The 26,579-nt window shown below is 43.1% G+C and overlaps 3 protein-coding genes across 5 annotated transcripts; 1 reads left to right on the plus strand and 2 right to left on the minus strand.

The window, feature by feature from the left end:
• Window positions 1-2,529: 2,529 nt before the first annotated feature.
• On the minus strand, window positions 2,530-8,970 carry atg10 (ATG10 autophagy related 10 homolog (S. cerevisiae)). 3 transcript variants are annotated; one of them, XM_005737533.2, is made up of 7 exons: window positions 8,878-8,970; window positions 5,264-5,368; window positions 5,041-5,187; window positions 4,791-4,965; window positions 4,295-4,392; window positions 4,124-4,221; window positions 2,530-2,944 (listed from the first exon to the last, which is right to left on the minus strand). In XM_005737533.2, exons 1-7 carry the CDS (start codon window positions 8,953-8,955, stop codon window positions 2,854-2,856), a joined length of 792 nt encoding a protein of 263 aa, XP_005737590.1. In that variant the 5' UTR covers window positions 8,956-8,970; the 3' UTR covers window positions 2,530-2,853. The 3 variants fall into 3 exon arrangements, with proteins under 3 accessions (XP_005737590.1, XP_005737589.1, XP_005737591.1); XM_005737532.2 differs by having other exon boundaries at window positions 2,530-2,974; XM_005737534.2 differs by having other exon boundaries at window positions 2,530-2,974; window positions 8,789-8,945.
• LOC102192509 (THAP domain-containing protein 6-like) lies at window positions 8,401-12,177 on the plus strand. The gene is made up of 4 exons (XM_005737531.2): window positions 8,401-8,604; window positions 10,853-11,045; window positions 11,125-11,211; window positions 11,293-12,177. The coding sequence occupies exons 1-4, from the start codon at window positions 8,525-8,527 to the stop codon at window positions 11,503-11,505; spliced, it is 573 nt and encodes a 190-aa protein (XP_005737588.1). The 5' UTR covers window positions 8,401-8,524; the 3' UTR covers window positions 11,506-12,177.
• A 2,076-nt stretch (window positions 12,178-14,253) lies between these two features.
• fam110b (family with sequence similarity 110 member B) lies at window positions 14,254-24,095 on the minus strand. Its single transcript, XM_005737535.1, has 3 exons — window positions 23,510-24,095; window positions 21,120-21,523; window positions 14,254-18,415 (listed from the first exon to the last, which is right to left on the minus strand). Exons 1-3 carry the CDS (start codon window positions 23,630-23,632, stop codon window positions 17,506-17,508), a joined length of 1,437 nt encoding a protein of 478 aa, XP_005737592.1. The 5' UTR covers window positions 23,633-24,095; the 3' UTR covers window positions 14,254-17,505.
• Between the last annotated feature and the right edge of the window lie 2,484 nt (window positions 24,096-26,579).

A 26,579-nucleotide genomic window follows, 5' to 3' on the forward strand; every position in this document is an offset into this window, starting at 1 on the left:
ATGTTGAAGATGTCTGTGAAGACATCAGTGAGTTCCACTGCACAGTCTCTCAGTACACGACCAGGAATGTTGTCAGGACCCGGAGCTTTACGTGCATTGATCCTGCTGAGGGATCTCCTCACGCTGTCCGGGGACAGAGTCATCACCTGGTCACCAGGAGGGGGTGGGGTCTTCTGTGCAGACATTTGTGAACATTGCAGCATCTAACCTTTGGATGAGTTAACTGGGATATGTGCATTACCCGTAGATTAAACAGAATATAAAATAATTTAAAATGAGCTTTAAACCTTCCCCAAAGGTTGATTCTGTTCATCTGGACGCAGCGTTTTGTGGGAGAAACGTTTCGTCACCATCCAGGTGACGTCTTCAGTCTCAGCTGACTGCAGGTTTCAATCTTATAAACAATATATTTGCATAATGACTGAAACCAGCCCACTGAGGGAACAATGGGCTGGGAGGTCATTTCCTTTAACTGACCTCCCAGCCCATAATAATGAAAACACAGATGACATCTGACCAGGATTTTTACATTTAGTCTTCAGTTTGAGGTCCATTTTGATTTGTTTGAGTTTAGGTACCAGAACTACATCATTCGGCTTTGGAAAATATTTCGAACTGGGTTCAGACACAGCCATTTAAACCCTTCAACACATTCAAGAAAAGTCCATTCTCTTTGATCCGTGTCGGTTCTTAGCCATCCAAGTCATTGTAGAATAAGAAGCTTGGAAAGAACGCAGCTGGACTTGTTTAAGTTTCGTGGAGAAGTTTCACTTCTCATGCAAGAGGACTCTTCAGTTCTGAGAGTACTCTGAGCAGGTCATCTTGAATACATCTGGATGCCTAAATACACTTCCTGCAATTTAACTATCCAATTAGTATAACCGCACAGTAATAAACGGGTATACCTAATGAAGTGATTGTTGAGTATTAGTACACTGTCTAAAAATACCTTAAGCTCAAGTATAAATCTTAGGTTTTTGTTTGTTTTTTAAAATAAGGATTCCAATTCCTTCATGTTCAAATGACATCCACCTATACAGTGTGTAGTGTTACTTTCCTAAACACTTAAGTCACTCTCGCCAAACTCCCGGTGGCGCCATCTTACCTAAGGTGTCCTTCTGTTCAACTTCCCTGTCAGACATGCACCATACACACAATGCAGTTAACTGATAGCATTATTTAAAAGCTTTATTCAACTGAAGCTGGATATCTTAGTTTAATATCTTAAGTGACCTAGCCTACCTACTTCCAGAGGCGCAATATCCACAGACTCAGTCAATACAGGCTGATGGACATCTCAGCCTGCACGCGTGCGATTGTGACTTTATGACGACACTTACCTTTGGTCTCAGACGTGGAGCACCTGAACTGGCTGCTTTCCAAAGCAATGCTGAATGGTCTGTGACAGACAGGGTAAGGCTGTAGCTCAGGAGGCTGAGCATCTACTGATCGGCAGGTTAATGGATCAATCACAGGCTGTTCTGGTGAAGCGCTTTGAGTGCTCAGAGTAGAAAAGCACTATATAAGAACTGTTCTAAATATATTCAAATTTTGATAATTATCAATACAAATTTATATACTATGCCATCCAGAGACCTGAAAGCGGCACTGTTTAGTGCCATTTGTGGTCGTCTGTCCTTTCACAGTGGGTTTTAGCCTGACATCTAATTATGACACCTTATTTATTCATCATTATCTGTTTCTTATGTCATGAACTGGCTCAAAGAAAGCAGGAGATTACAGGGTTTACTTTAATATCGAGTCAGCAAATCAGTGTATGCTACTCGCTTCAAAGTCCGACACATTTTAAAAATGCTTTTTATGCTTTACACTTCAGTGTACACCATTTTAACCTGCCTGTCACTCAAAGTACTCGAGTTTGCTTTACAGTAAAAAAAATGCAGCATTATCATTGGCAGTATTCCAGTCATCCTTCAAGTCAAGACCGTAAGCAGAACTACTGCCTACCACCTACGTCATCAGCAATATTTACTCTATACGGTCCACGTTGACTGTGCATCTGAGAAAACCGTGATGATGGCTTGATAGTATTCTTACTACACTAAGCAGCAAACAAAAAACCTTAAATTAAATAGAACTTGAATAGTTACATAATTATCATTAAAATACAAACTATTTATTCAGAAAGGTGTTCTGCACTTGCACCGATGGATTCAACATTTCCCGTGAAACACTAATGTACATCTATAATAAAAATATCTCACAGGCTACACTGATGTGGCTCCGTTGAAAACTCACCACCATCAGCTGACCATATTACTGCACTGACTATATTTAAAAGAATCAAATGTTGAACTGTTTTCCCACTCAGAAAGATTCTGTGGAATACTCAGCCACGCCCACTTGTTGGAGATTTCCCACCAGGTGTTTCTTTCAGCATTATACAACTTCTCTTAACTCTCCTCCAACTTCTTTTGAAATGTTTTGCTGGTATAAAATGTACAAAATGCATTTCAAAAAGGTCGTGATTGGTTTCGTTTTGTATCATTTCAATGAGGTCTGCAAATCCCAGGATTATATTTTTATTACATTTTGCACAGTTGAGTCTAAATTCTAGCACAATATGTATCGTATACATTACATCAACACAAATATTAAATGTATTAATAGCACAGGGCATCTCTCCAAAGCACGGAGTTGGTATCTAATCAAAACGCTGATTTTGACAGTGGTCAAATTAAAGGAAAAAGAGCATCTCAACACTGGTCCAAACTCTCCCCGGACGGGGGAGATGTCACTCATTTGCAAGTCTTCCTTGCAAAATGTCGCACACAGAGCCGCCTCCCGTCTCCACGGCGCTGCTCATCAAATCTGAAGCAGAGCGCTGTAGCTCTAGTCAGGCTCACTGCTGCTGGGAGAGGACGGATGGAGCTGGGTGCAGTACTTCAGAGGGACGTCCAGACCCACCACAGGACCCACCACACTGAGCCACAACAACACATAGTTCACTGGCCTGCCCACACACACACAGACACACACACACACACACACATATGTATGAATCCAGCTTTTCAAAAAACAGAGGAAGCAACAACTGCATCAAAAAGAAAACTGCAAAGAGTCACGATGTAAAGAGTCGACACCCTCTGTCAGCTCAAACTTTTATATACTGGGACAACAAAGGAACCAGATCTTTACCAGGTTTTAAAATGATTTCGATACAGACTCGGATAAACAACAGAACATGAGGTATTATACCACGCTGTTACTTATTGAACAAAAACTAATCCAAAACGCAGAAGCAGAGATGTCGACAGCAGGACTGTATTTCATGTTACTGTTCTCAGACTGGTTTGATGTTTCAACGCACGATCGTAGTGATGTTAAACTCGTGTTGCAAATGACTCTGAAAAGCAACGAGACTGAAAACGTAACGAGTTGAAATCACAGATATTCGTATAAAAATGAAGGAAGATGTTAGAAAAATAAAGAAAAAAGTACCTGAAAATTCTACTTAAGTACAAAATCAAAGTACTTGTGTACACACACACACACACACACACACACACCTGTATTTCTGCTTCGTTTTGTTAGTTCCAATATGTCTTGTTGTTGATCTGACGTTGTATTTAAATCATTTTAGAAACTTTTTAGGATCAGCTGATTTTCTTAAACAGCATCTTCATATGTCACCATCAGAGGTGACAGAGGGTGTAGACTAGATCTCCTGAAAGCTGCACGTTCAATCCTGTTTAAGTTTACACCCACAGAGTAACAACCAGAGCTACGAGTGGACAGCTGCAGAGTCCTACGGTTCCCGAGTTAATACTTTGAACCAAACTGACATTCAGTTAGTGAAAGCAACAACACGGTGTATGCGTCAGTGTGACACCATGTGTGTTGATGTGATCTGATTTTGCAGCAGCAGAGTTGGTCTTGAAAAAGCGTCCAGTTTTCCCTAATGTGGACCTAAAAAGAAGTTTGTTTTTTGAAATGCAATCCAAATCCAACCAGGCTAAAAATACAAAATCAGAAACATGCCACAAAAGCCTGAGAAATATTTTAATACAGGAGTCAATGTTCCCGAGCTGCCTGATCAACAGAGCAACACTGAGCTACCTCAGAGTTTTACATCAACAGCGCTGTGGTTCGGCGACCCTACCTGGGCTGTTCCTGAGCCTCCTGCAGCACAGGCCTCATGAACTCCTCCGTTCTACAGGGGTGGAGCATAAAGAAAGGCTGACCCAGCAGAGGATGCTCCTGGCACACAGACACAAGAGTAAGTGGACTGTCAGGAGAAAAGTAGAGATAATGATGCCGAGACTTCCTTTACCTGTTGAGTGATTGCAGTCAAAGGACTGTTCTGAAGGCAGTGTCTGAAGTTTGGATGAACAGAGCTCCACACGTCCTCTAACATCAGACTCCGACCCTCTGACAAAGAGCAGTGCAAAACGGGTGAGTTTATACCACAGGGACCTGCTGAGGGACGACCTCCTGCCACAGGTTAGTGCATCATCACCAACATTAAGTCTGAGTCGCCTTCATACTGATGAGTTTAGTTTTCATTCTTCTGCCCTTTGTTCTGCTGTTTATGTTTCGTGGTTGTGTTACTCGAGTTTAACCAAACATCATCACTTCCACCTGTGTACTTGATTTACACAAAATACCGAGTCCCTTGAAAGAGCTACACAGCAGCTGCTGCGGTGAAACACAGCTAACATCATGTTGGTGGCGAGTGGCAGCAAAAGCAAACGCTGCAGTATCCTGCTCAAACAGGAGGACACGGGGGTAGGTGTGTGTGTGCCGCGGCTGCCGTATGTGTGACTAACCCAGGGTGAAAGCTCTGAAATACAGCACAGGAGCACTGTAGCTGCAAGAGTACAGGATGTGATACTCGTACTGAAGCACGTGGCTGCTGCCTTCAGACAGCACGCAGACTGCATCGTCCTCATCACCGCCGTCGCCTGTGATGCCATCAGAATGAAAACGGGTAGCAACAACAGGCTGTGGAGGAAGAGACACATTTAGTGATATTTACTGGAGAGACAGCTGGAAAATGAAGCGCTGTTCAAGTTTCACCTGCGTCCTTTCCTGTTGCTGCAGTTCTTGGATGGGGTGAGCGAAAATAGGGGAAACTGAAGCAGCTTCCTTCTGTTTCTGTGCATCACAGCAGTCAGCTACGACTGACCTGAGAACAGTCTTCCTGAGGTAGCCCTCTTCTGAACCCTGTACCAAAATCAGACTGCCTTTAAAGCACAGCTCCAGGCTGCTCATCAAGATCAAGATTGAGAGGCCTCCTCACCTGGACTGCCTCCCAGCTCCAGCCATCTCTCAGATGCTCAGACTGCTGCAGGAGGAGCTGACAGCAGGAAAAGAACTCCTTTTCATTCAGCGCACACCCACTCATCTATGCAGAGGACACACAAAAACAAAACAATATTTCATGTATAGTCAGACTGTGGATGCACGTGTGCCGATATAAGTTGGGTGCATAAATATCAGGACCAAGACAACTCAGATGCAGGTGAAGTGCAGCCTTTCAGCTTTCATTCAGCAAGTTGAACTAAAAGTTTGCATAAAAATATAAGTAACTAAAGCATTTATTTAACACAATCCCATCATTTCAGGGGCTCAAAAGTAATTGGACAAATCAAATAACTGAAAATAAAATGTTCATTTCTAATACTTGGTTGAAAATCCTTTGCCGGCGATGACAGTCTGAAGTCTTGAACTCATGGACATCACTAGATGTCCTCCTGACTCTCCCAGGCCTTTACTGCAGCAGCTTTCAGTTGCTGTTTGTTTGTGGCCTGTCTGTCTTCTACATGTGAAATGCTCAGTTGGGTTAAGATCAGGTGACTGACTTGGTCATTCAAGAATATTCCACTTCTTTGCTTTAATAAACTCTTGCAGTGCAAGCTGTCCAGCGTTCTTCATGGAACACTGGATATGGACACGCCTTACTCATGGAGAGTGTTGTTCACGTGATTGGCTGTTGTGAAGTCTTTTCTCATCACCATGGTAATGATTCTGCAGTCATCTGTAGACGTCCAGGTCTTTTTCTGTTTCTGACTTCACCAGTGCTTGCTTTCTTTCTCAGGATGTACCAAACTGTAGATTTTCCATATTGTGAAGACATTTCTCGGATGGGTTTGTTTTTGTTTGTTTTCGCAGCTTCAGGATGGCTTGTTTCCCCTGCATGGACAGCTCCTTTGACCACATGTTGTCTGTTCACAGCAAAATCTCCAAATGCAAGCACCGCACCTCAAATCAGCTCCAGGCACAAGGAAGGAACTGCCCACACCTGCCTGAAACAGCCTTTGAGTCAACTGTCCAATTGGTCCCTTTAAAAACAGGGTGGCACATGTTAAGGAGCTGAAATTTCTAAACTCTTCATCCAATTTGAATGTAGATAGTCTACACATCATGTCCACGTCCATTATAGAACTATAACTGGAATATGTTTCAGTAAACAGGTTAAAAAACTAAACTTGTGTCAGTGTTCAAATATATATGGACCTGGCTGTCTTTGAGCTCATTTTACGTACAGATGCACTGAGCTCATATTTAGATGGAATATTGCTTAAAGGCAAGATGACTCGTGTATTTCACCCTTGCTGTGACAGCGTTTTTCCTACGTTTGCATAAGTGTTTAAGTTGACTGCTAACTGTGAGTTACCAAACCTAAATGCGCTCACGCTAGAGATGCTCTTCTGCTTCTTCACTCCCTCTTGCTCATTATGGTTGATGTAACAGTTGTTGGGACACTTTTGTTACACTTACAGTAACGTAAAGCATCGTCTTAATTGATATTATCCCTTATTGTCAGGGACTCCACATGGGAGGTGAAGAACCACAAATTGTTCATAGTTAAAGCAAAGTTACGTGCTACATATCTTTATGCATGCTCAAACAACTGGGTAAGTACATCCCAGAAAGTTGATTCTTTTCATCTGGATGCAGCGTTTTTGGTGGGAGAAACGTAATGCAAGCTCTTCAATGCAACCACAGCATTGTAAGAGCTTGAAAGTACCCTTAGTGCACAACCAGCCAAAGCGCCACAAAGACTGCGGGCGCGACACGTGATGGGACACAATCAGTCTCCTCAGACCGTGACCTGTCCTGATGATAAGAGGTTAAAAACAGAGCCAAAGGGTCCGACTGTCCAAGGTGGACGGCTGTGCAGGTCTTGGAGGATCCTCTGATGTTGGTGTAAACCTGATCCAGTGGTTTTCCATTCCATGTTCCAATGGGAACGTTTTTGTGGCACTTTGGTAACACAGACTTCAGGTTTGTGTGGTTCAAGTCCCCCGCCATAATAAAGGAACTAGCCGGAAGTCTTGTTGTTTACTGATGGCATTATGCGGTCTACTCACAGCTAATTTTGCACTGGTCCATAGATGACTGTACACAGCAAAGACAAACAGTGTGCTACGTTCAATGCTGAGATGAAAAGGTGTCCATTTTAGCAACGTGAACTCCAAGTCTGTGGAAAATGTTTTTCTCCAACAGCAACATCAGTCCAGAAGTTGTCTTTCAACAAATGCACACACCTCTTCCTTTGTTCTTCTCAGCCTCTGGTGTGCAGTCCACTCTGTAGACACTGTGTCCCTGTGTTTCCACAGCTGCATCTGGCATGTTTTTAATACAGCCATGTCTCGGAAATTATTGTTCCACACCTGTCACTGACAAACTAGAGTCTCAAATCATCCGTTTTGTTGAAAAGTGAGCGAGAACTAAACTGTGCCGAGACTAACGTAGCCCGGCTCTAATCAGAGAGTGTGCAGGTCCAGTCGGTTTTGATTCCAGGGCCGAATTTCTAAAAAAGAGATTTAGCTTTGAGGTGGATCAGTGTTCTTTTTGTACTGACGAAAATGAAACCCTAAAACATTTCTTCCATGCCCTATCACACAATGCTTTTGGTGTGACATAAAAAATTGGATTTCTCTAAAAATGAATGATGTGCCACCATTTGAACTATATCATATGTTTTTTATATGGATCATCTAGCTTTGGATGTCTCTGTCAGAGATATTTACCCAACATGGTATTGAGTAAATATCATATCCATTGTGCTAGATGGGGGAACTCTAAGCCTTATTTCCCTGGTTTTATTAATGATTTTAAGTTTTTTTTTTCTTCCCTTAAAAAGACAAAGAGCAAATATGCCAAACATTTTTACCAGGGTATTGCCCACCTCCTGCTATTCTAAATTTTGACTTATTTTATGTTTTTTGTTTCACTGCTCCCTTTTATGCATAATTTAAATGCCTGCCATGTATCTTTTGTTTTTTTAATTGTACTTTTTTATTCATTTACTTTTTTATTATTCCCCTAATTCTGTATTTCTTGTACTGTTTCTAATTTTCATTTGCATTATTATCCGTGTTCCTCTTTGAGAGTTTGTATTTTGCAATTGCTCAATAAAAAAAGTTTGTTTTCCGGATCACGTGACCACTGCCTTCATGATTCATACGTGGGTTCCTCATCCGGCTCCTGAGACGTGTTTATACCGCCGCCATATTGCAACGGGGTTCCTCGGGTCAGCCCAAAATAACAGAACATGCCAGACTTCTGTGCCGCTCTCGGGTGCTCTAATCAAAGGAACGCCAACACCAAGCAGCAGGGAATAACTTTCCACAGGTGAGCCGCTACAATACTACTGCTGTACGAGCATAGCATCTAGTTTACGACTATTAGCGTTTCTTCACACAGCAGAGTGTCAACAGCTTTAACACAGTTATTTAACTTTAAGCTGCCAAAACATTAAAGCGTCAGTGAGGCTGAACATGGAAGCTGTGAGTCAGCTGGGTGCTGTAGTACTGACCCACGGCACGCGACGGGTGCGTTGTCTGTGGTAATGTTGCTCCTGTGTGCGGGTAGAAAACGGCTCCAGTTTATTTCATCTGCACTCACCAAGCACAGCACTGCGCGACGGGTCCCGTACGAAACTGCCACATCCGTTTTACGACAGTTCCTACCGCTTTCTGTCATGGCACCGAGTGACGTTGCAGCAAACGTATTTATTATTTATGCCACAGTGATGTGCGATACCACTGATTTCCTTTCCGATCCTTTGTACAGAAACTTAATGTGTGATTAAACTTCTAGCTTCATAACGATCACAGGACATCAGACAACTTGTCCTTTATTGTTTAATTATGAAGGATTATCATGTAGAAATAAAAGCCTGAAGTTGTAACATAACTGACGTTATGTGAACACGTATATCGTGTCATTTAACATGTATGCACTTGCCTGGACATTTCAACAAAAATACTCTATTCACACTTTCCCTCATCCACGGTAGTGCAGCGCCACACTACAAATTTTGGTATCAATCCAATACCAAGTAAACACAGGGCCACTATTGCCGATATCCGTACCAATAATTGTAAGTTATTCAGGCAGCTGATTGGGGGAGAGTGGTGTGCCATCACCAGATTAAGTCTCAATTTGCAAATTCTGAGCACATTTTGTTCACCACTATATCACTGTCACTGTTACTTTGCAGAATAATTAGTTAACACAACAAAACACACCTTTCAGCTTGTCATGTGTTTTGAAACTGGGTTTTTGGGGACCTGGAATGTAAATGTTTCTGTCTCTAAAGCACACAAAAAGGTTTGGAAATTTTTTGTAGAGCATGTTTGAGGTTTATTTTTTCAAAGAAATAATTAACACAGTTCAGCGGGCTACATACTGAATTTGAAGGATGAAAGCGAAGTTGGACCGATCCACCCGCCTCTAACGTTTACGTTGTAAAGTGGGACTCCAGTTATTGTTCAGACAACAAGAACAATGAATTGCATGGCCTTCTAAAAGTGATATTGGAAAAAAAATAATAGCTGATTTTTGAATCCAGTAAGTTCAGGTAACAGATGTCTTCATGTACCTGTATGGAGATATTTCCCCATTCAAACAACAGTGCCCACTTTGTCCCAATGCGCCTAAACAAGAGGAAAATGCTGCTCGTTTGTTTCAGGCAATCCAGCACACCCAGATCTTTGGAGAGTCTCAGCTGCTGGAATAGTTTTTGATCATTTCAGTTTCTTCAGATGTTAACTGTAATTATTAGAGAGATTATTATATTTTTGTCACCACTCTTCCTTGAATACTTGAGATAAAAAAATCTAACTTTAGTGCTTTGTATGTTAGAACTTTACTCTTCTCATTGACTGAAGCACCAACAACAGCACAAGCAAGCTTGGGCCGGGGGCTAGTTACGTGGTGCAGACGGGGGGGGGGGCCTGTGACTGCCCCTGCCATGCTTTGTGTTCCCCTGCTGAAGCATGAAAGAGGCTGGGGGTTTATGAGTCGTGGTTCAGTAGAGCACGCCTGTCCTTGCAGTGGTTTGTAGCCTCTTGGATGTTGATGTGACTCACAGCCACAGGTTCAGATTCAATGGGGGAAAACAAGAGACAGTTCATCACGAGAATGTGCTGAATTTCAGATCTTATCTTTCAGATATTAAAGTGAACATGAAGCTCATTCTAGGAGCCAGAAAAGAGAATTCTCCTGGGTATGCCCATTGGGTAATGACTTGCAGCCAATCAGTGCGCAGTGTCCTTTGTTTCTCAGTCAGAACCAGCACTTCCACACGGTCAAGGGAAAAACGGCTTAAGGCTCCATAATGGGATATGGTGAACACAAAAACAGGCAGCTGTGTTGAATCAGCAGTGCTAACATGAAATGAGAAAAGCTGAGAATAGTTCATTAAAAGGAGGACAGGGTGCATCAACATGTGGTTGTGTGTATACAGCGTTGACTTTGAAGCTCAGAGGGGGGAAACCTCTGAGTTCTGAGGGACCACAGTAGTGTACTGTGTACCTTGTTGCTACAGACAACAGGACTACATGCTGTTCTCCTCATAAGGCTCTTATCTCTGTAGGTTCCCGAAGGACAAAGTTAAAAGGCAGTTATGGAAAATGGCCCTGAAGAGAAGAGACTTTGAGCCAAATGACCGCTCGGTTGTCTGCAGCTGTCATTTTAAAGCAGAAGACTTTGACAGGACTGGACAGACAACTCGTTTAAGAGAAGGAGTGATCCCATCAGTTTTTTTATTTACAAGACATCTTGGCAAGGTGAGTATCACATATCACAGGCTGTGTTGAACCGAGTGATAACTGTGAGGAAAACCTTTTGCACTCTGAACCTTCCCAGGCACATACTGCAACCAGAACAAGCAGGACCTCTCAGAAAGCTGCAGAAGAACCCCCACAGGTGCAGGCTGTGGAGCAAACAGCATCTGTGAGTGACAGCTGCCGTTTACACATTCTGGACCGTCATCAGTTAGAAAGCCACTTTTAATTCAGTCGTAATATTTTTCAGGATCATCAGTATGCTCTAGACCCAGTGCAAGTAAAAAAGCGGTTAAATGAGGCCCGGGAGAAGTTGGAAGAATTGCGTCGGGACTTAAGAAATGCTAAGGATCGGGAAAGAAGGCACAAAAAGACAGTAAAAAGCTTGCTGGAGGATTTGAAACACAAACACATGCTCTCAGAAGAACTGCAGCAAAGACTGGATGATATTCTGCTTGGCTAAACTGTGGCCTCTCTTTGTCGCTCCACTGGCCTGCGATGTTCCTAAAAAAACAAAAAAAACGTTGCTCAGATTTGATATTAAAGTTCTTAAAAAAACAGTGTTTCCGTGACAACATGTGGGTTATATTAGTGTGATCCTTTGTAAATGTTCAAAATAAAATCTATAACACTTTTTTAAAAACCATAACAAGTGAAGTGATAAACAGTGATAGAAGTTTATCAAACAACATTCATACTGGAAGCAAAGGAACCTCTCACTCATGTCTCATTAAGTGCTCGTCAGCAAGCAGTTGACTGCTTTGACAAACGTAGCAGCACAGGTCGCTGTGTGCTGCTGTTCCAGGCTTTAGAGCAATTTAATGGAATAATCTGACAAATAATCTGACCTGCTGTGTTGTGGTTTCAAGGCCTGATATTGCACATAACCTAAGTAGTCTTGCGGACACAGCATGCTAACGATGTCTTAGTCAGGAGCGTCTAAGATCCACTCCAGAAGGCTCGGCTTGTATCTCAGGGCAGAGTTGTGAATAATCCCGCAGCTTTTTACTTTCACATTAGATTTTATGTGACTATTATCAATTCTTTCCCGTTTTGTTGAACTATTCCATTGTCTGCTACACAAACCCAGATTCTTAAGCATCAACAAGCTGTTCTTTTAAGCTTGGTTCATGCGTGTTAGAGCTCAACCTTCATGCAGCTCCTCTGCAGTAACATTAAGCACACCTTTGATCTCACGAGTATCCAATCAGATCTCGAGACATATTTTTGTACTCTTACAATAAATCATTTCATCTCTTATAGTCACTCCCATTTATATTTATTTAAAAGCCCAGCTCTATCATTTAGAGTTGCTAGTATTGAACCGATCATTGTAATACTTGAAGTTAACAACCTTCACCTTGAACGAGTTCAGTTTATTTCTGTAGCACCAGATCACAGCAGTCGTCTGTGCCAGCCCAGGTTCACGTTTGGACTGAAGAGAGCAGCCGCTGCTCAGGTTCCACCATCTTAGTTTAACAGGTCAACACTTACAAACATGAGCGGCAAGACATGGGAAAAGAAGACATTTATTGAAATAATGCAAAAGAAACTAAACACGAAGACATTTTTGTCATTTTTTTCTCCCAATCAAGCAAAATGTAACAGTTTCCACATCAAAAAACATGATCAACACTGAAACAGTCATGCCCAGCTCAATCAGACAGTTCTGTTTGAGGGCAACAGCAAAACAGCAGAGCTTTGTTCCCGGTCTTTTATAACACAGAAAAACTGAAACACAACACACCGTCCTTTGAAAATCAAATATACATTTTCTTACAATATTTACACTTTGAATGAAAAGTAAAACAATTACCACTCTACATCCTTCTGTCCCGGAGTCAAAGGAAAAGCACATCATGTCGACAAAAGTGAAAATGGCACACAATGTCGCTGCTGCCGTACCATGCTGTCAGGGAGAAGCAGCAGGGTTTGCTTGATTCCACAAAGGATGCTGGGAAGACGTGAGACAAATGAAGGGTCACGAACATGCTCAGCCTCAGGACAGGGCCAGTCCTCCAGCTGGCTTCACTTCACATCCACTGTCTTAGGAACATTAAACATCCCGCAACTCATGACAACTGTGTCCACACACTTTAGGATCACTTGGTTGGTGTTTTGTCTAATAACTCTGAGCTAGGGGTGGGGTTGTTGCTATTGTGAATGGGTGTATGTTAACCTAAATCATCAGAAGCCCCTCGGACACTGCACGACTATGGTAACGAGTGTCCTGCTTTACTGTTAATTATCTTTTACACAGGAAGCATCGCATTGTGTTCACTAAAACATCAAACTAGTGACTAAGACCAAAAACATAGTAAAAAAGGGTTTAGGAGAAGGGGGCTAATTGTGTCACACATTTGCATACATGCAGTTGGAGGGCTCCCCCTGCTTGTCATTAAAAACAATGCTTTGACTTATTAAACATTTTAACCCAAACCACATAACCTGCAGCTGATAATCGGGTGTTGTCGCTGCATGTTCCTAACCAAACAGAGTAGAAAAGCGCGATATAAGAATCAGAGTTTAACAAGGAATTTCATGACTTTTTAAAATGTTTTCAGAGCACTAGTTTGACATTTTTAGAGGTCATATTTATATTCAGTATGCTGACAGTATCACTGTTCAGCATCATCTAATTATATCCTCTCCAATGTTAAGTGGGTATCTTCAGTTGCTTTCATGTTTACTACCATTTTCACTTGTGCTGGCAGTGTGTGCTCGCTGACTGAAGAATCAAGCGCTGGTTCGGGATCTGACGAGAGCCTTTTAAGGCATACTGACACTTGGACTCAAGACACAACTCATTGCGTCTCCTCTAAGGTGCAGAGGCTGCTGGGAGAATGATGAGTCCTCAGAGAAAACCACTGCTTTCCTGGTACTTGTTTCCTTGTTTCCTTGCAGCTGAACTGAGTTTTTGTGTTTCACGAGGCACGTGCTATTTCCAAGAATTTGATGTTTGGAGGGTTTTTGAGATTATTACAGCTGTACACTTTGTTCATAATTACTCAGAAGAACAAGCATTCTACTGTGACCCTAACTGCTCCAGCTCAGCAAAGACACGTCCCTGTGCATCATTTCAGGAAACAAGAACTTGTTCCTGTACCTGAGAGCACTATGTGAACAGCTAACCAGTGATGTACATTTAGAAATGTTTCATATGTTACATTCACTTATGACTGCATCTACGCTGCACCTAGAGTTCTGCAAGTATGAAACATTCAAAGCTGTAAGACATCTGGCAGCAGCTGTGTCCATTAGGTGAAGCTTTTCCATTCTGACACTGATTGTCAGCACGAAGGTGCTTTGAGCAAGCACCTTGTTTTTGGTTGCATTTGAAAGTGGACGGCTTTATAGGGAGCTTAACTAACATGTGAGTCATCTTACCCCCAACCCAAATTCAGTTTAACGTGGCAGAGCAGACTCCAGCTGTTTCAGACGTTTATGCTTCCACAGCACCAACACTATCTGCAGTGCAGGATGAGGGGCAGTGAAGTGAAGCCAGCAGGGTGCTTGGACCTTTGCAGACCTGTAAGTGAGCTAAAAGGAGGTGGTGGTGGGGTAGATGGAACTGCTGGCTGAGGCACTGCATTCACACCCATATGGCTTCAGGCCTTCAGACATGTCAGCGGCTTGCAGACAGATGTGAAGGGTGGTGTGGAACTCAGTAATCCGGCCACCGTCATTATTAGGAGCAAACAAAGGCAGAGCGAAAGACTTTGCTCCTGTGATGGACTGACTGAGGGTTTGGATACAGTAGAGATGGAGTCAGCGCAGGGTGGCAGACGCACTGCTGGAGCTGTGTGTGGCTGCAGTGTGCAATCAGCGTGAGCAACACTTCAGTCTGACACCTTCATACACTGTTCTGCACTGCAATACGGTATGCATAATATTGCTTTCAGTGTAGGTGTTTGCACGTGGTGACACATGATGATTTGTACCAACACTGTTTCGACAGGAGAGTCTTGGTGTCCTGCAGCTTCACTCACATTCTCATTAGGTTTCCACTGCAATAAAGGTTTGGACCGTCTGTGGATACATCTACAGGTCTGATTGTTTCAGCTTCTTCAACACCGGGCGTTTGGTTTATTTGGCTGCCACCAAAGAAAAGTCAGTAGTTGTGGTCTGTTTAATAGTCCCACTGACATCGGCGGCATGAAGTCAAGGTTTGGTACTTTAACACTTCTGTTGATGTCACCCTACGTCATGAAAGCAGCCTCACGGAAGAAATCTGTTCATTACCACAGTTAATTTTGACTTGAGTGGTACAATGGCTGTCTGAATGGGGAAAGGCTCCAACCCTCTGTGACCTTAAGATGGAGAAGTAGTTGGGAAATTCCCATTAAAACCACCGCTCTAATATCAAAAGCTTTCAAATTGAAACTAGAGGTCATGGTTTTCTCTAGAATACTGTAGACTCTTCACTTTACAGTGTAAAGTGCTTTGAGGTGACTGCTGTTGTGATCTGGTGCTAAATAAATACACCTGAATTGAATATGTCGTCTACAGATATCCCACCACAGGACACCTAAACTCTCCGCTGAAATGTTCTGTTGGCTGACACGGCAGCGTAATGAGACATTTGGCGATAAAGGCCAAAGAGTGCAATGATTTGATGGTGTAACCACATAAATATGCTCAGAGTTTGTGACATTAGTTTTTGTTTCATGTTCCTTGCTTTCCTTCTTGTCTCACTCACCACCCGCTCCGATGTCTTTATTTCGCAACTCTAACACCGTCTGTATTTCAGAGTTTTTCAACAATTTGCAGCAGCTTCATTGAGGCAAGTGACGAAGTCATCAATCCATCCTTTAACAGTCACTTTACGCAAATATCAAGTGATTTTACCGAGTTTGCTCTGACAGTTCAGTCGTGTTTGCAGCGGCGTCTTTCACAAGGTGTGTTTAGCAGCCTCATCAGCACTGCGTGCGGGCTGTTCTCACAGTGGACATTTGGACTTGTTACTGTAGGAAAGCACAGACGATGACTCCGTTCCACCAACTTATGAACAGTGACAAGTTATGGAAACAGGTGCTACTTGATAAGGATTTTCACTTTTTATTTAAAATTCATGTGCTGTTTAACCGTGGGTTATAGCAACAGGCATTTTATTGGGGCCATTTGTTAACTGCACTGTTACCCAAACCTCACAGTGTTGCTGTCTGGGGTTGCCAACTGCCCCGTTTTAGCTGTATAATGAGCAAACACTGGTTTGCCCCTTAGTCCACTTTAAATGTCCCATTTATTGACCATTACCTGCAATGTCACATACAGTGCATATGTGCACTACACCCAGCTGGTTGTGTATTGTGCTTCTGGCATGCCAGAGTGTCCCGTATTTGTTAGCTAAAAAGTTAGCAACCCTATTACTGTAAGTGAATGATGCTACTGATGTTTCTGATAAGGCAAAAAGCTGGAAACTGGGGAGCTGATCACCTCAAACAATCAGAAAAGTACTGTGAGGAAGAACTTCTGTGAGGTGCTAGACAAACCACAACGAGTGTGACGTCATTCACCAATGGTTTAGCAATAAGCTACATGCGCTGCATTGAGTGCAAATTTAGGCAGATTGTGTGAAAGACAGCTGCCTCCGTCCAAGAAAGGTGCTGATTTAACGGGTCTTTGTTGTTTAAGCTTTCAGTTTATCACATGTATACATTTACTATGCAAACTTAGTCACAGGGTCAGAGGTTAGGTTTTTTTTGTTTCTTAGTGTCCCAAAGGGAGAACATATCCAAAGTATCTGTAATGAGCGATAAATGTAAGCAAGACTGAGGCCTGTATAAAATATTCCTGTGCTAGCTAAAGACAGTTAACCTGTAGCTTTATTTTTCTAACAGACAGCATTTGTGAGGTAAGATGATGTTCAACCACTTACAACTGGCCGACTGTTTCCTACTGAGGATGTGACCATGAAAGAGCACAAAAGTAGACTGAGGAACATTTCAAAGACGATGAGTGCAGGTGTCAAAGGCTACATTTAACAGAGTGTCAGTCGTACTGATGTCTGACAAGTCCAAATGTCCTCTGTGAGAAACGTCTTCAATCCTTTCTACTGCGATGGCCACATTATGGATCCTTGGACAAATGTAGTGCATTTCACTTTTGTTCCTGTTGCTTACACAACAGTTCATACAGTGTCCACAGAGAAGCAGTTAACGGCCACTCTAGAGTAAGCACTGAATTTGCTTTTCCTCTTCCTGTTCTTGGTGTTTTTCTTGTTCTAAACTTTGGAGGATTGCAGTCTTTGTCTTTTCTATAATCTTCAGACGCTATTTCGTCTCTTTCCTTACCTGGCTTGGGTTACACCTGTGCACTCCTCCCTCTTTCATTCAGCTACACACAGTTGAAAAAGTTTTCGTTCAGCAATAAGACAACAGCCTCTTTATCTGTGAGAAATGCCGCTGCAGTGATTCCTTCAGAGATTAGGACAGTTTGTCTTTAGCCTAAAGAACCTCCACTTCTAAACATGGGACACTTTGTGTGACTCTCTCGCCTGCTTAATGCTATATAGCCATTTAATGACCCTTGCATTTCGCTCCACAGCCGAAATGCCATATGGCACACGCTCCCCAGCCTCCTCCTCTTCGTCCTCACCCTCATCCCCATCTGACAGACCATCATTGGAAGATCGCCGAGAACGGTCGCAGTCAGAGGAAATCATAGAAGCTGATCGGAAATTCAAACTGACGATATCCGAGTTGGCCCGTGCAAAGTTCTCCGGACCAACCGCCTCCAGCTCCTCAGGGTCGAGTCCGCAGTAGTTAAAAAAGCGTTCCACATCAGCTCCGGCCCGGGCGTAACGGTCTGACAGGTCTGATTTAGATCTGTGCAGCGAGGAGCGACGTGCCACTGACGAACCAGGTTCTAGCTCGAGGTTAGGATCAGCTAACATTTTTGAAGGATCTCCAAGATCACAAGGTAGCGACTGAGGGGTGGTGTTGTCACAAGGTGAGGGGGATGGGGCAGGACGAGGGGGAGGCAGTGACAAAGAAAGTGCAGGAGGAGGGAGGGAAGCAGGTTTGGGTTTTGGAGGGAGGGGCGGAGCTGAGGAGCTACTGGATCGTGCAGTACGGAGCGGCTTGCCATTGCACAGCCGCAGGAGGTCGGAAGATGAGTGGGAAGTAAGCAGAGGTGGCAGCGGGGACCGAGAACGATCCATAACGCCTCCTTCGCCGCTTCTCTCATCTTGGACTCGTCTGCTGAGATTCAGGTTTCCTCCCTGTTGCGGACTGCGACGCCCCCCGCTGTTGATCGGGGGAACCTTCAGTGAATGGGAGAAGGATCGGAGGGAGTGTGAGGTGCTGGGACTGGGAGTCGAGTCGGGTGGTTGTTCGTTAAGAGTCATGGTAGACCGATAGGTTAACGGCATCCTAGGAGCAGAAAACAGAAAGCTAAAATCCAAGGAGTCCAGCACAAACTAAATAAAGACACAGACACAAGTATTTGGATGGTAGCTTAGCTTTTGAAAACTTGCCTTTATAAACCACCACCATCAGCAGCCAAGTTAATGAACACCAGCCAACTGAGCGGTTGCTATAAGCACAGAGCTAGATTTACTTTTGATGTGCACCAGAGCAAGCCCCGATTTTGGTGTTGGAACCTCCTGGTACTAAAGAGAATCCGTGACCGCACAGCTGAATGTTAGCACCGCCCACAGCTCTTACAGTATTTGGCTACGTTAAATAGGTACCATCTGTGGACAGCCGAGTCAGTCTGGGCTGATGTCACCACGTGGATTAGCATTGACAGCGGAGTATGGAACTATATTTATTTCAAAAGTTCAGAGTGAGAAAAAACATTATCTAAAGTCCTGTCACGTAATTTCAAAGTGTGTGCTGTGTGCATGCTTCTGCCGTTTAGCACACGCATGCCGCTGAACGCGCTCAAAGCCAAATCCTGCTCGCCAAATGACTTTTCACAGTTTGGAGGCCAAAGAAAGAGACGCCCTGATGTGACAATGTAAAGTTTGTGAGTTGCATCGTGGCAGCAACACGAGCACCGTTTTACACCGGATTTGTTTACAATTTGGAAAATAAGTTATTATCAGCAACTATTGTTTACTGTGTAGCAGTAGAAATGCTGACGACTGTCACTAGATCACTTAAATACTGAAGAAACACTTCAAACCAGAAGATTTTAAAGTGTTGAAACCATTATTCTGGTGTACAATATAACATACCTTTAAAAAAACAAAACAAACAATCGTCATATCAAGGAGCAATAAAAAGGAAAAATATTTTTTGTAGTCAGTTGAGTAAACTTCCTTTTTCAGCAGCAGTCCTGTGAAAACTAAACTGAACCACCCTGAGCAGCCATAGCTGGAGGAGTCGTTTTCTTTATGGTTTTATCAGACTCTCACATTGCTGTGGAGAACTTCTGTCTCCCTCTTCTTTACAAGTCATCGAGGTTTTTGGATCTTTGTTTGTGCTCGGCTAGCTTAAGGTCTGTCCACAGCTTTTCAGTCAGGTTGAGGAAAAGAATCAAGCCTCTGCAGTGGCCCAGTCATTCTGATAGAGTTGTTTCTGTGATTGGGATAACTGGGCCTTATCACTAATACGTCCCAAGAAATATCAGGATTCTTGAAACGTGCCCACCAACCTATTTTGTTCTTACAACTAAACTAAACCAACAGCCAAAGTGGAGAAAGAGGTAATGATGCTGTAAGACAGAAGCCTGCACCGCTGAGGGAAAAAGAAGGACAAAGTTTGACTGAACCTGAAACTATCAGAGGAGGAAGCCAGAAAGTTGTAGTGATGACTGCAGTGACGAGACAGGAAACAAAAGTAATTCACCAAGAAAGCAGCAAAGCTCGAGCTAATACAAACAGAAACCAGGTACATTTCTATCAGAACAAAAAAACTCACAAAATTGAGATTCTCCAGCATCTCTGGGAAATGAAACTGTAAGACATTCAGCAACAACGGAAATCATTTCATTCTTATTATCATCAGTAATAGCAAAAGCAGTTTTCAGTGTCAAGGCTCGTCTATGACAGCCTGGTCTAAATCGTACTTCATCGTCTTCATCTGTGGGTCTCAGTGAGTGTGAGGCGCTCAGATCATCATCCCACCGCCGCCATGCTGACAGTTGGTGTGAGAGGTTTGTGCCGTTTGGTTTTTCTCTTAAAGTAGAGATGCTGCTGTCTCTGCTTTGGTCTCGTCTGTTCATAGGACATTAAACCTAATTGAATCGCGAGTACACAAAAATCTGTACGTAAATTGTGTATACAAACGTTACACGTACAAATGTTGGTTATTTATCAATATTTTTTTTAGCTGACTTTGTTTGCACTTCATGAACACATATTTAAAGTGCAAACAGACAAGTTATGACGGCCCGGCTGTCTTTTGGTCATTAGCTATAGGTTTCGAATACACCAGAAGCCACATTTGTCTTCACTGCAGCTCATCTCAGGCTGACACTTCACTTCCTGCTTTCTTATTTTGCTTGTCATATTTTTGTCTTTTGCATATCAACATTGACCTCCAGACTTTTGTTTAATTTAGTCACAGTGAGCATCTTAGCAGAAACTATTTTCAGAAGCTTTTCCGAGCTGGAGCTTTGATTTTTCATTATTAATATTTTTTAAAACTGTCCTCTCAACAGTGGAAACACTTTGGAAAGCTGTGCCTTTTCAGGCTTCTTCTTTGGACACAACTCTTTTACTTCTTTCAGTCAGAGCTTCTCCAGTTTTGCTGGAGGCGGTCGTGTCTCAGGTGGTAGAGCACGCCATCTACCAATCAGAAAGATGGTCTATCCCTATCAGCACTTTCTGTGCTTCACCTGGACTGTGGCATTGTGTTAACACACCTGACTGCTGCAGACTAGCAAACTGCCAAAACCTCTGATTTTACAGCTGCGGTCACACTTGATGATCAGTTAATCAAATGCTTTTGATTAACTGGACAGCAGTGAGGTTGTATATAGCTTTTCACAGGACTGTACCAAATATAACATACATTACCAAGTTACACTCAAAGTAACACGTTTAGAGAAACTTTCTGAATGGAGATATTTGAGCGCCACATAATTATTGATTACATATGTACACAAGATAAAAGTATATTATTTTACCCCGATGGTGTCCAACTCCTGGGCATTCCACCTGTTGACCTCATATGCACAGCACTCTTAGCTCCACCTCCAGATCCTGCTGCTGAAGAAGACGATGAGTTTAGCAGATTTTTTAGGATCTCTAGGTTTAAATTCTCCCGTTTGATGCTGCCACAGCTTGTTGCGCACGTGTCTGACTTGGCATTGTTATTGGATGCTTTGAAAGGTAACCCGCCTCCACTGCCTCCTCCACAGATGCCAGGACCTCTCTTGGATAGCAGGGGATGGCCAGCAGGTGGTTTAACGAGCACAGGTGGTTTGATTGGCTCCTGCTTGGCATTGATGACTTCCTGGCTCTTGACATACTTGGCCTTATCAGCTTCTAGTCTTTCAACAGCACTGAGGCGCTTAGGGTTTGGTTCCACCTGAGACACAGGTTAAAAAAGAGAGATGGCATTGAATCAGTCCCTTACCTTATTCTATATGCGTGCAGCAGGGGTAGGAATCGAGTTGTTTTGGGTTATTTCTGTGTGTTTTTTAAAAATTGTGTTCTTCTCACTCCTTGTCTGAAACAAGCGATAGGAGACAAACATGATACAACCCCGTTCATTTGGTGATGCAGCTGCAGATCATCTCGGAAGAGATTCACGAGTTCATAAAGTCAGGAAGTGTTACACTGCCTAATGTTGGGATACAACGAGTGAGCATTGGAAATGTATCCACTCATCTTTTTTCCCTTTTGCATCACATAACGTTTGGACACTATAGAAACAGACACTGATACATCCTGATTTTTACCAAAGTCTTTCTACAAGCACGTCTCACCTATGCAGCACTGATGTACAGAATCAGCAAATGTCATTAAAAATGCTTTAAAATTTGGCAGCTTTGCCTTAGAAAAAGCTTTAAAACGCTTTTTCCCCAGCACGTTATATTTGTACTATGCAGGCACAGCTTCGCATCTGTACGAATTCTCTGGCTCGCCTCGGCGTTTTAAAGGAAGAGTGCAGAGGTGATGAGCATTACAGGAACAAGAAAAACGACAGCACGCAGCTCCACCTCTGATGTGCATTTGGAACTGAAACAAGATAATGGCTCTGTGGTGATCGGGGCAGGTTAACTGCCATCTTTGCCATTACACAATTCTATTCTATGCTTATTTATATTTAGGACTTTCTGAGTTTCTCACAGCCCTAAATTTGCAACAAGCTTCCACACTTTAAACATTTACAGCTAAGTGCATATCTACAAGGTCATGTAAAAGTTGTTGCAATTGTGTCTACGAGCAACTTGACAGCAACAGTGACAGCCTACATGATCAGCAACAGACGATGGAGCCCCGTCAGCAGAGCACAGCAATACTTCATACAACTCTAACTGTGACGTGGATTTAGACCAGTCAAAGGAGCTTGCAAAGAAAAGCGTCTGGACTTCTTTAAGTTGCTTGAAGACGTTTCACCTCTCATCCGAGAAGCTTCTTCAGTTCTAAGGTCAAATGGTGGAGAGTCCCAGATATAAACCTAGTGGGAGTGACCCCCCACAGAGGGACAAAGGACCCCTGATGATCCTCTAATCGCCTGAGCCAAGGTGTGAAACTGGGTGTGGGTCACAATCAGCCAGAGTTTCGGGTGTGTTCATTGTGAAACCTGGCCCCACCTTATCATGCGAATTCCTGAGGTCAGATGGCCCAGGATGTGAGTGGGCGTTAAGGTGTCTGGGAAGGGATCTCAAAACTGGATTATAGATGGCAGAGAGTTGGTGTCGTAAACCCCGCCTCTGTTCAAAGATGGTCGCTCACAGTGGACATAGATGGCTTCTTTCACTCCTCTTTCAAACCATCTGTCCTCTCTGTCCAAAATGTGAACATTGGCATCCCCGAAAGAGTGACCTTTGACCTTTAGATGCAGATGGACAGCTGAGTCTTGACCTTAGAACTGAAGAAGCTTCTCGGATGAGAGGTGAAACGTCTTCAAGCAACTTAAAGAAGTCCAGACGCTTTTCTCTGCAAGCTCCTTTGACTACAATGACCTGGATGACTGAGAACCTTCACAGACAGATTAAGACCAGTGTTAGTTCCAAATGGATGGACACCTTTTTCTGACAGTGGTACAGTGGGTGTTACTACAACAGGATATTAATTGCATTGTAAAGAGCTAGCTAGTTCTTTTTAAGACAAGTTTCACTGTACAATACAGTCACAAATGGTGCAGGCATTTTGATCAGCGCTTATTAAAACATATTATATTATACGACTCACAAATGACCAATTATTATGGAATTATATTGGTTATACAAATGAGCTCAACCCTGGAATTTTGTGGCCAAAACACTTAAAGTTATGACCTCTGATGCTTCAGTTCAATCCCACATTTACCTGAACAGATCTCTGTACATCCTAACACACACAGTACCTGTCTCCTGAAGTACTCGGGGCCCTTGTTGAGGATGCGGAGGGGTACAGTGGAACTGAAGGGCGTTGCAGGGCCAGCAGCCTTGCTATCTGGCAGGGCTGGAGTCAGTGTCTCTGTCGGCATGGCAACAAGGCGATTGGGGTGGTCTGCCGTGGTGGCAACGGGTGTGGGGGGGTCGACACGGGGTGGGGGCACCTGAGGACCCCCAAAGCATGAAGACAGAAGGTGTAGAAGAAAGTGTCTAGAGAAAGATGAAGCTCCTGGCTCGTCTCATCGCCCGTGGGACTGAACCGAACTCTGTGGGTGGGGACAGTTACATCCACTTGTGTTCTTTCTATTAGCAGTGCTTCTACAGAAACAGCTGAGATGGTCTCCTAGTCTTTGGCGCTTGGATTCTGTTGACCTATTTGTCGAGCAAGATGGGCAGATAGATGATAGAAGGAGAGTGAACGAACAGGAAAAACAGTAGGAGTGTACTGGGCAGTGAGAGAAGTGGAGTTTCTAGCAAAATCACGGGATAGCAGGAGACCAAAGTCCTGCTGCTCTCCACCTTTGCTTCAGCGTTCTTTTCAGTTCACCACACGATCTGAAAGAGGTTAAAAAAACAGAAAGAAAGACAAAAGCCAATCAGATTAGGGTAACACACTGACATGCACCTAGCAACAATAGCAGGAATAGCCAGGACCACAGAGGAAGTCCCTGCAAGGTGTCATGAATGGTTTGTCATCACACCAACAACAAGCTACACAACATTAAAAAGTGACAACAGTTATATAAACATCTTAAAGCGTTGTTGCCTTCATCCTGGAAAATACATTTGTTCAAACACAAGGTGCTTATTTTGGGCATTTCATCAGTCACACAAACTGATGGCTGCACCAGGGACAGTTTAGGATTCAATATCTTGGTCAAGGACACCTTGTCATGCTGTGAGCCACAGTGGGCCCACTGTCCACGCACAGTTCAAAGCTAGCATTTTGCACAGCACGAGTAGCTTAGAAGATCTTTGGGGGTGTTAAAGCAACACATGTTGGTATCCAGATGTCTTCTTCTGGAAAAGTCTTGATTACTTCAGAAATTCAGTATCAGACCACACTCCTGATGTACAGCAGCATGGCTCCATATCACAGACTGCTGGTTTACCTGTCACCCACTGAAAACACTGGGACCACTGTAACACAACAACAGTCCTGGATGACTGAGCAGCTGAAATCCTCTATCAAGCACCGATGGGAAAAACTTTGCCTTCCAAAGAGCTTTCTGTTTTCAGAATTTCTTCTCTTTTTATTTTCATTGAATTGCTAGTTGTGCCTTTCTGTTTAGCTAATATCCTGAAACCAAACGCTGTTCTTCGACCATGATTATGCAGCAGAGATTATTCAAAACATAGAGACTGCAACGGGATAAAGAAGGCACTAAAGGAGAAAGGCATTCGTTTACAGACACTAATAAGAGAATCGACTGTGACAACGGAATCTGAACCTACAGCAACGCACACGAAGCAGCGCTGGAACTAAAGAGACGCTGCTTCAGCGTAGTGGTATCCGCTCTGAGAGAGGAGGATGCCTCAGCTGCAACCAGACGGAAGGAGCAACTAAAATGGCAACGCCTGGAAAAGAGCCAGAAGGAAGGCTGATCTACAGCTGCAGGGAGAGCCAAAGAAAAACTCTGGATATTCAAAAGGAGCACCCCGGAATGACTACGATGGTGTGGTGTGGGAACAACAACGGGTCAGATGTAAATTTGCTTCAGATGCTTATAGCTGGGAGCAGCTTTCGAAATTAAGAGCGCTGGACAAATAGGATGGTGCTTGTTTCATCACTAGCCCCCAGCTTAGGGCCTTGTCTTTACGACAGGCCTTTCCCATGACCCACCAGCAGGGTTATGAAGGAGGACAGTTACCTGCCCCACCATTGGAGTTCACAGTATTATTTGGTCTTCTTCCATGTTAGATGTTCCATTACAGTTCTGGACTCTTATAGAGTATCATTTTTGTTTATAGGGCTGACTGTTGGAATGTTAATGGTCTTGGCAATCCTGTAAAAAGGAGTAAAGTCACTGCAAAAATGAAAAAGGCAATAGCAGTTTCTCCTAGAAACACACATGAAAACGAACATGAGAAGATGAAAAGCTAGGCTATATAAACTCTTTCTGCAGTTCATGTAAGAACAGCAGAAGGAGGGGGGTTATTACACTAATATCTAACCGCGTCAATTTTGAAGTGATGAAAGTGGAAGCCAATAAAGATGGTAGAGATGTCATTGTTAAAAGCAGAATCAACAGCACTGTGTCAATATAGACGCACTAGTCAATATAGACGCACCTCCAGAGAGTGACCTGACATGTCTCAGGCTTGTTTTTGATCAAGTAATCTCCCTGAGTGAAGGTATTTATAAGAAGAAGGAATATTATATCAAACTACAACGAGCACTGGACAGCATTCACACAACATACTGTGTCTAAAAATGTGGAAATGTTTTAAAAAATTAAGGAAAGTGAACTATTTGAGGTGCTGAGGGATTTCCATCCAGAAGAAACAGACATTACACATTACTCTGCAACTCACAAGGTCTATTCCAGAACTATTTCCTGATGAACACTACAGAGAGACAGAGGGTCTCAGATTGTACAATTGGGACAGCTGACACATCAGATCATAACACCATTCACCTGACAGTTAACCTGGAAGACTTAAAATGAAGGACCCAACAGAGACTAAACATTGGAATTTTGAACAAAAAAACAATAGTGCAGGAAATAAAGAAAGAAACTCGAGATTGTAATAATTTAAACAAAGATAATGAAGTGGAACCCACAACAGTCTGGGATATGGTTAAGGGTGTAATGAGAGTGCTGTGGAAGTTTTAACATAAACTGCAAACACTGATGAGCATCTGGTTTAATCACATTGTCAAACACCAAAATGGTCTCTAACAATGAAAAACAAAGTGTTTCTTTAAATACAGGGGTGAACAAAAACACACCTCTTACATATTGTCCCATCGCATGAGCCTATCCGGTTGTTCAGTGATGACGCGACGAATCCTACTTCCGGGCCTAAAGTAGTCTG

The sequence above is a fragment of the Pundamilia nyererei genome, unplaced genomic scaffold, assembly GCF_000239375.1.
Source record: "Pundamilia nyererei isolate P.nyererei 1_Seehausen unplaced genomic scaffold, PunNye1.0 scaffold00077, whole genome shotgun sequence".
Classification (NCBI taxonomy): Eukaryota; Metazoa; Chordata; class Actinopteri; order Cichliformes; family Cichlidae; genus Pundamilia; species Pundamilia nyererei.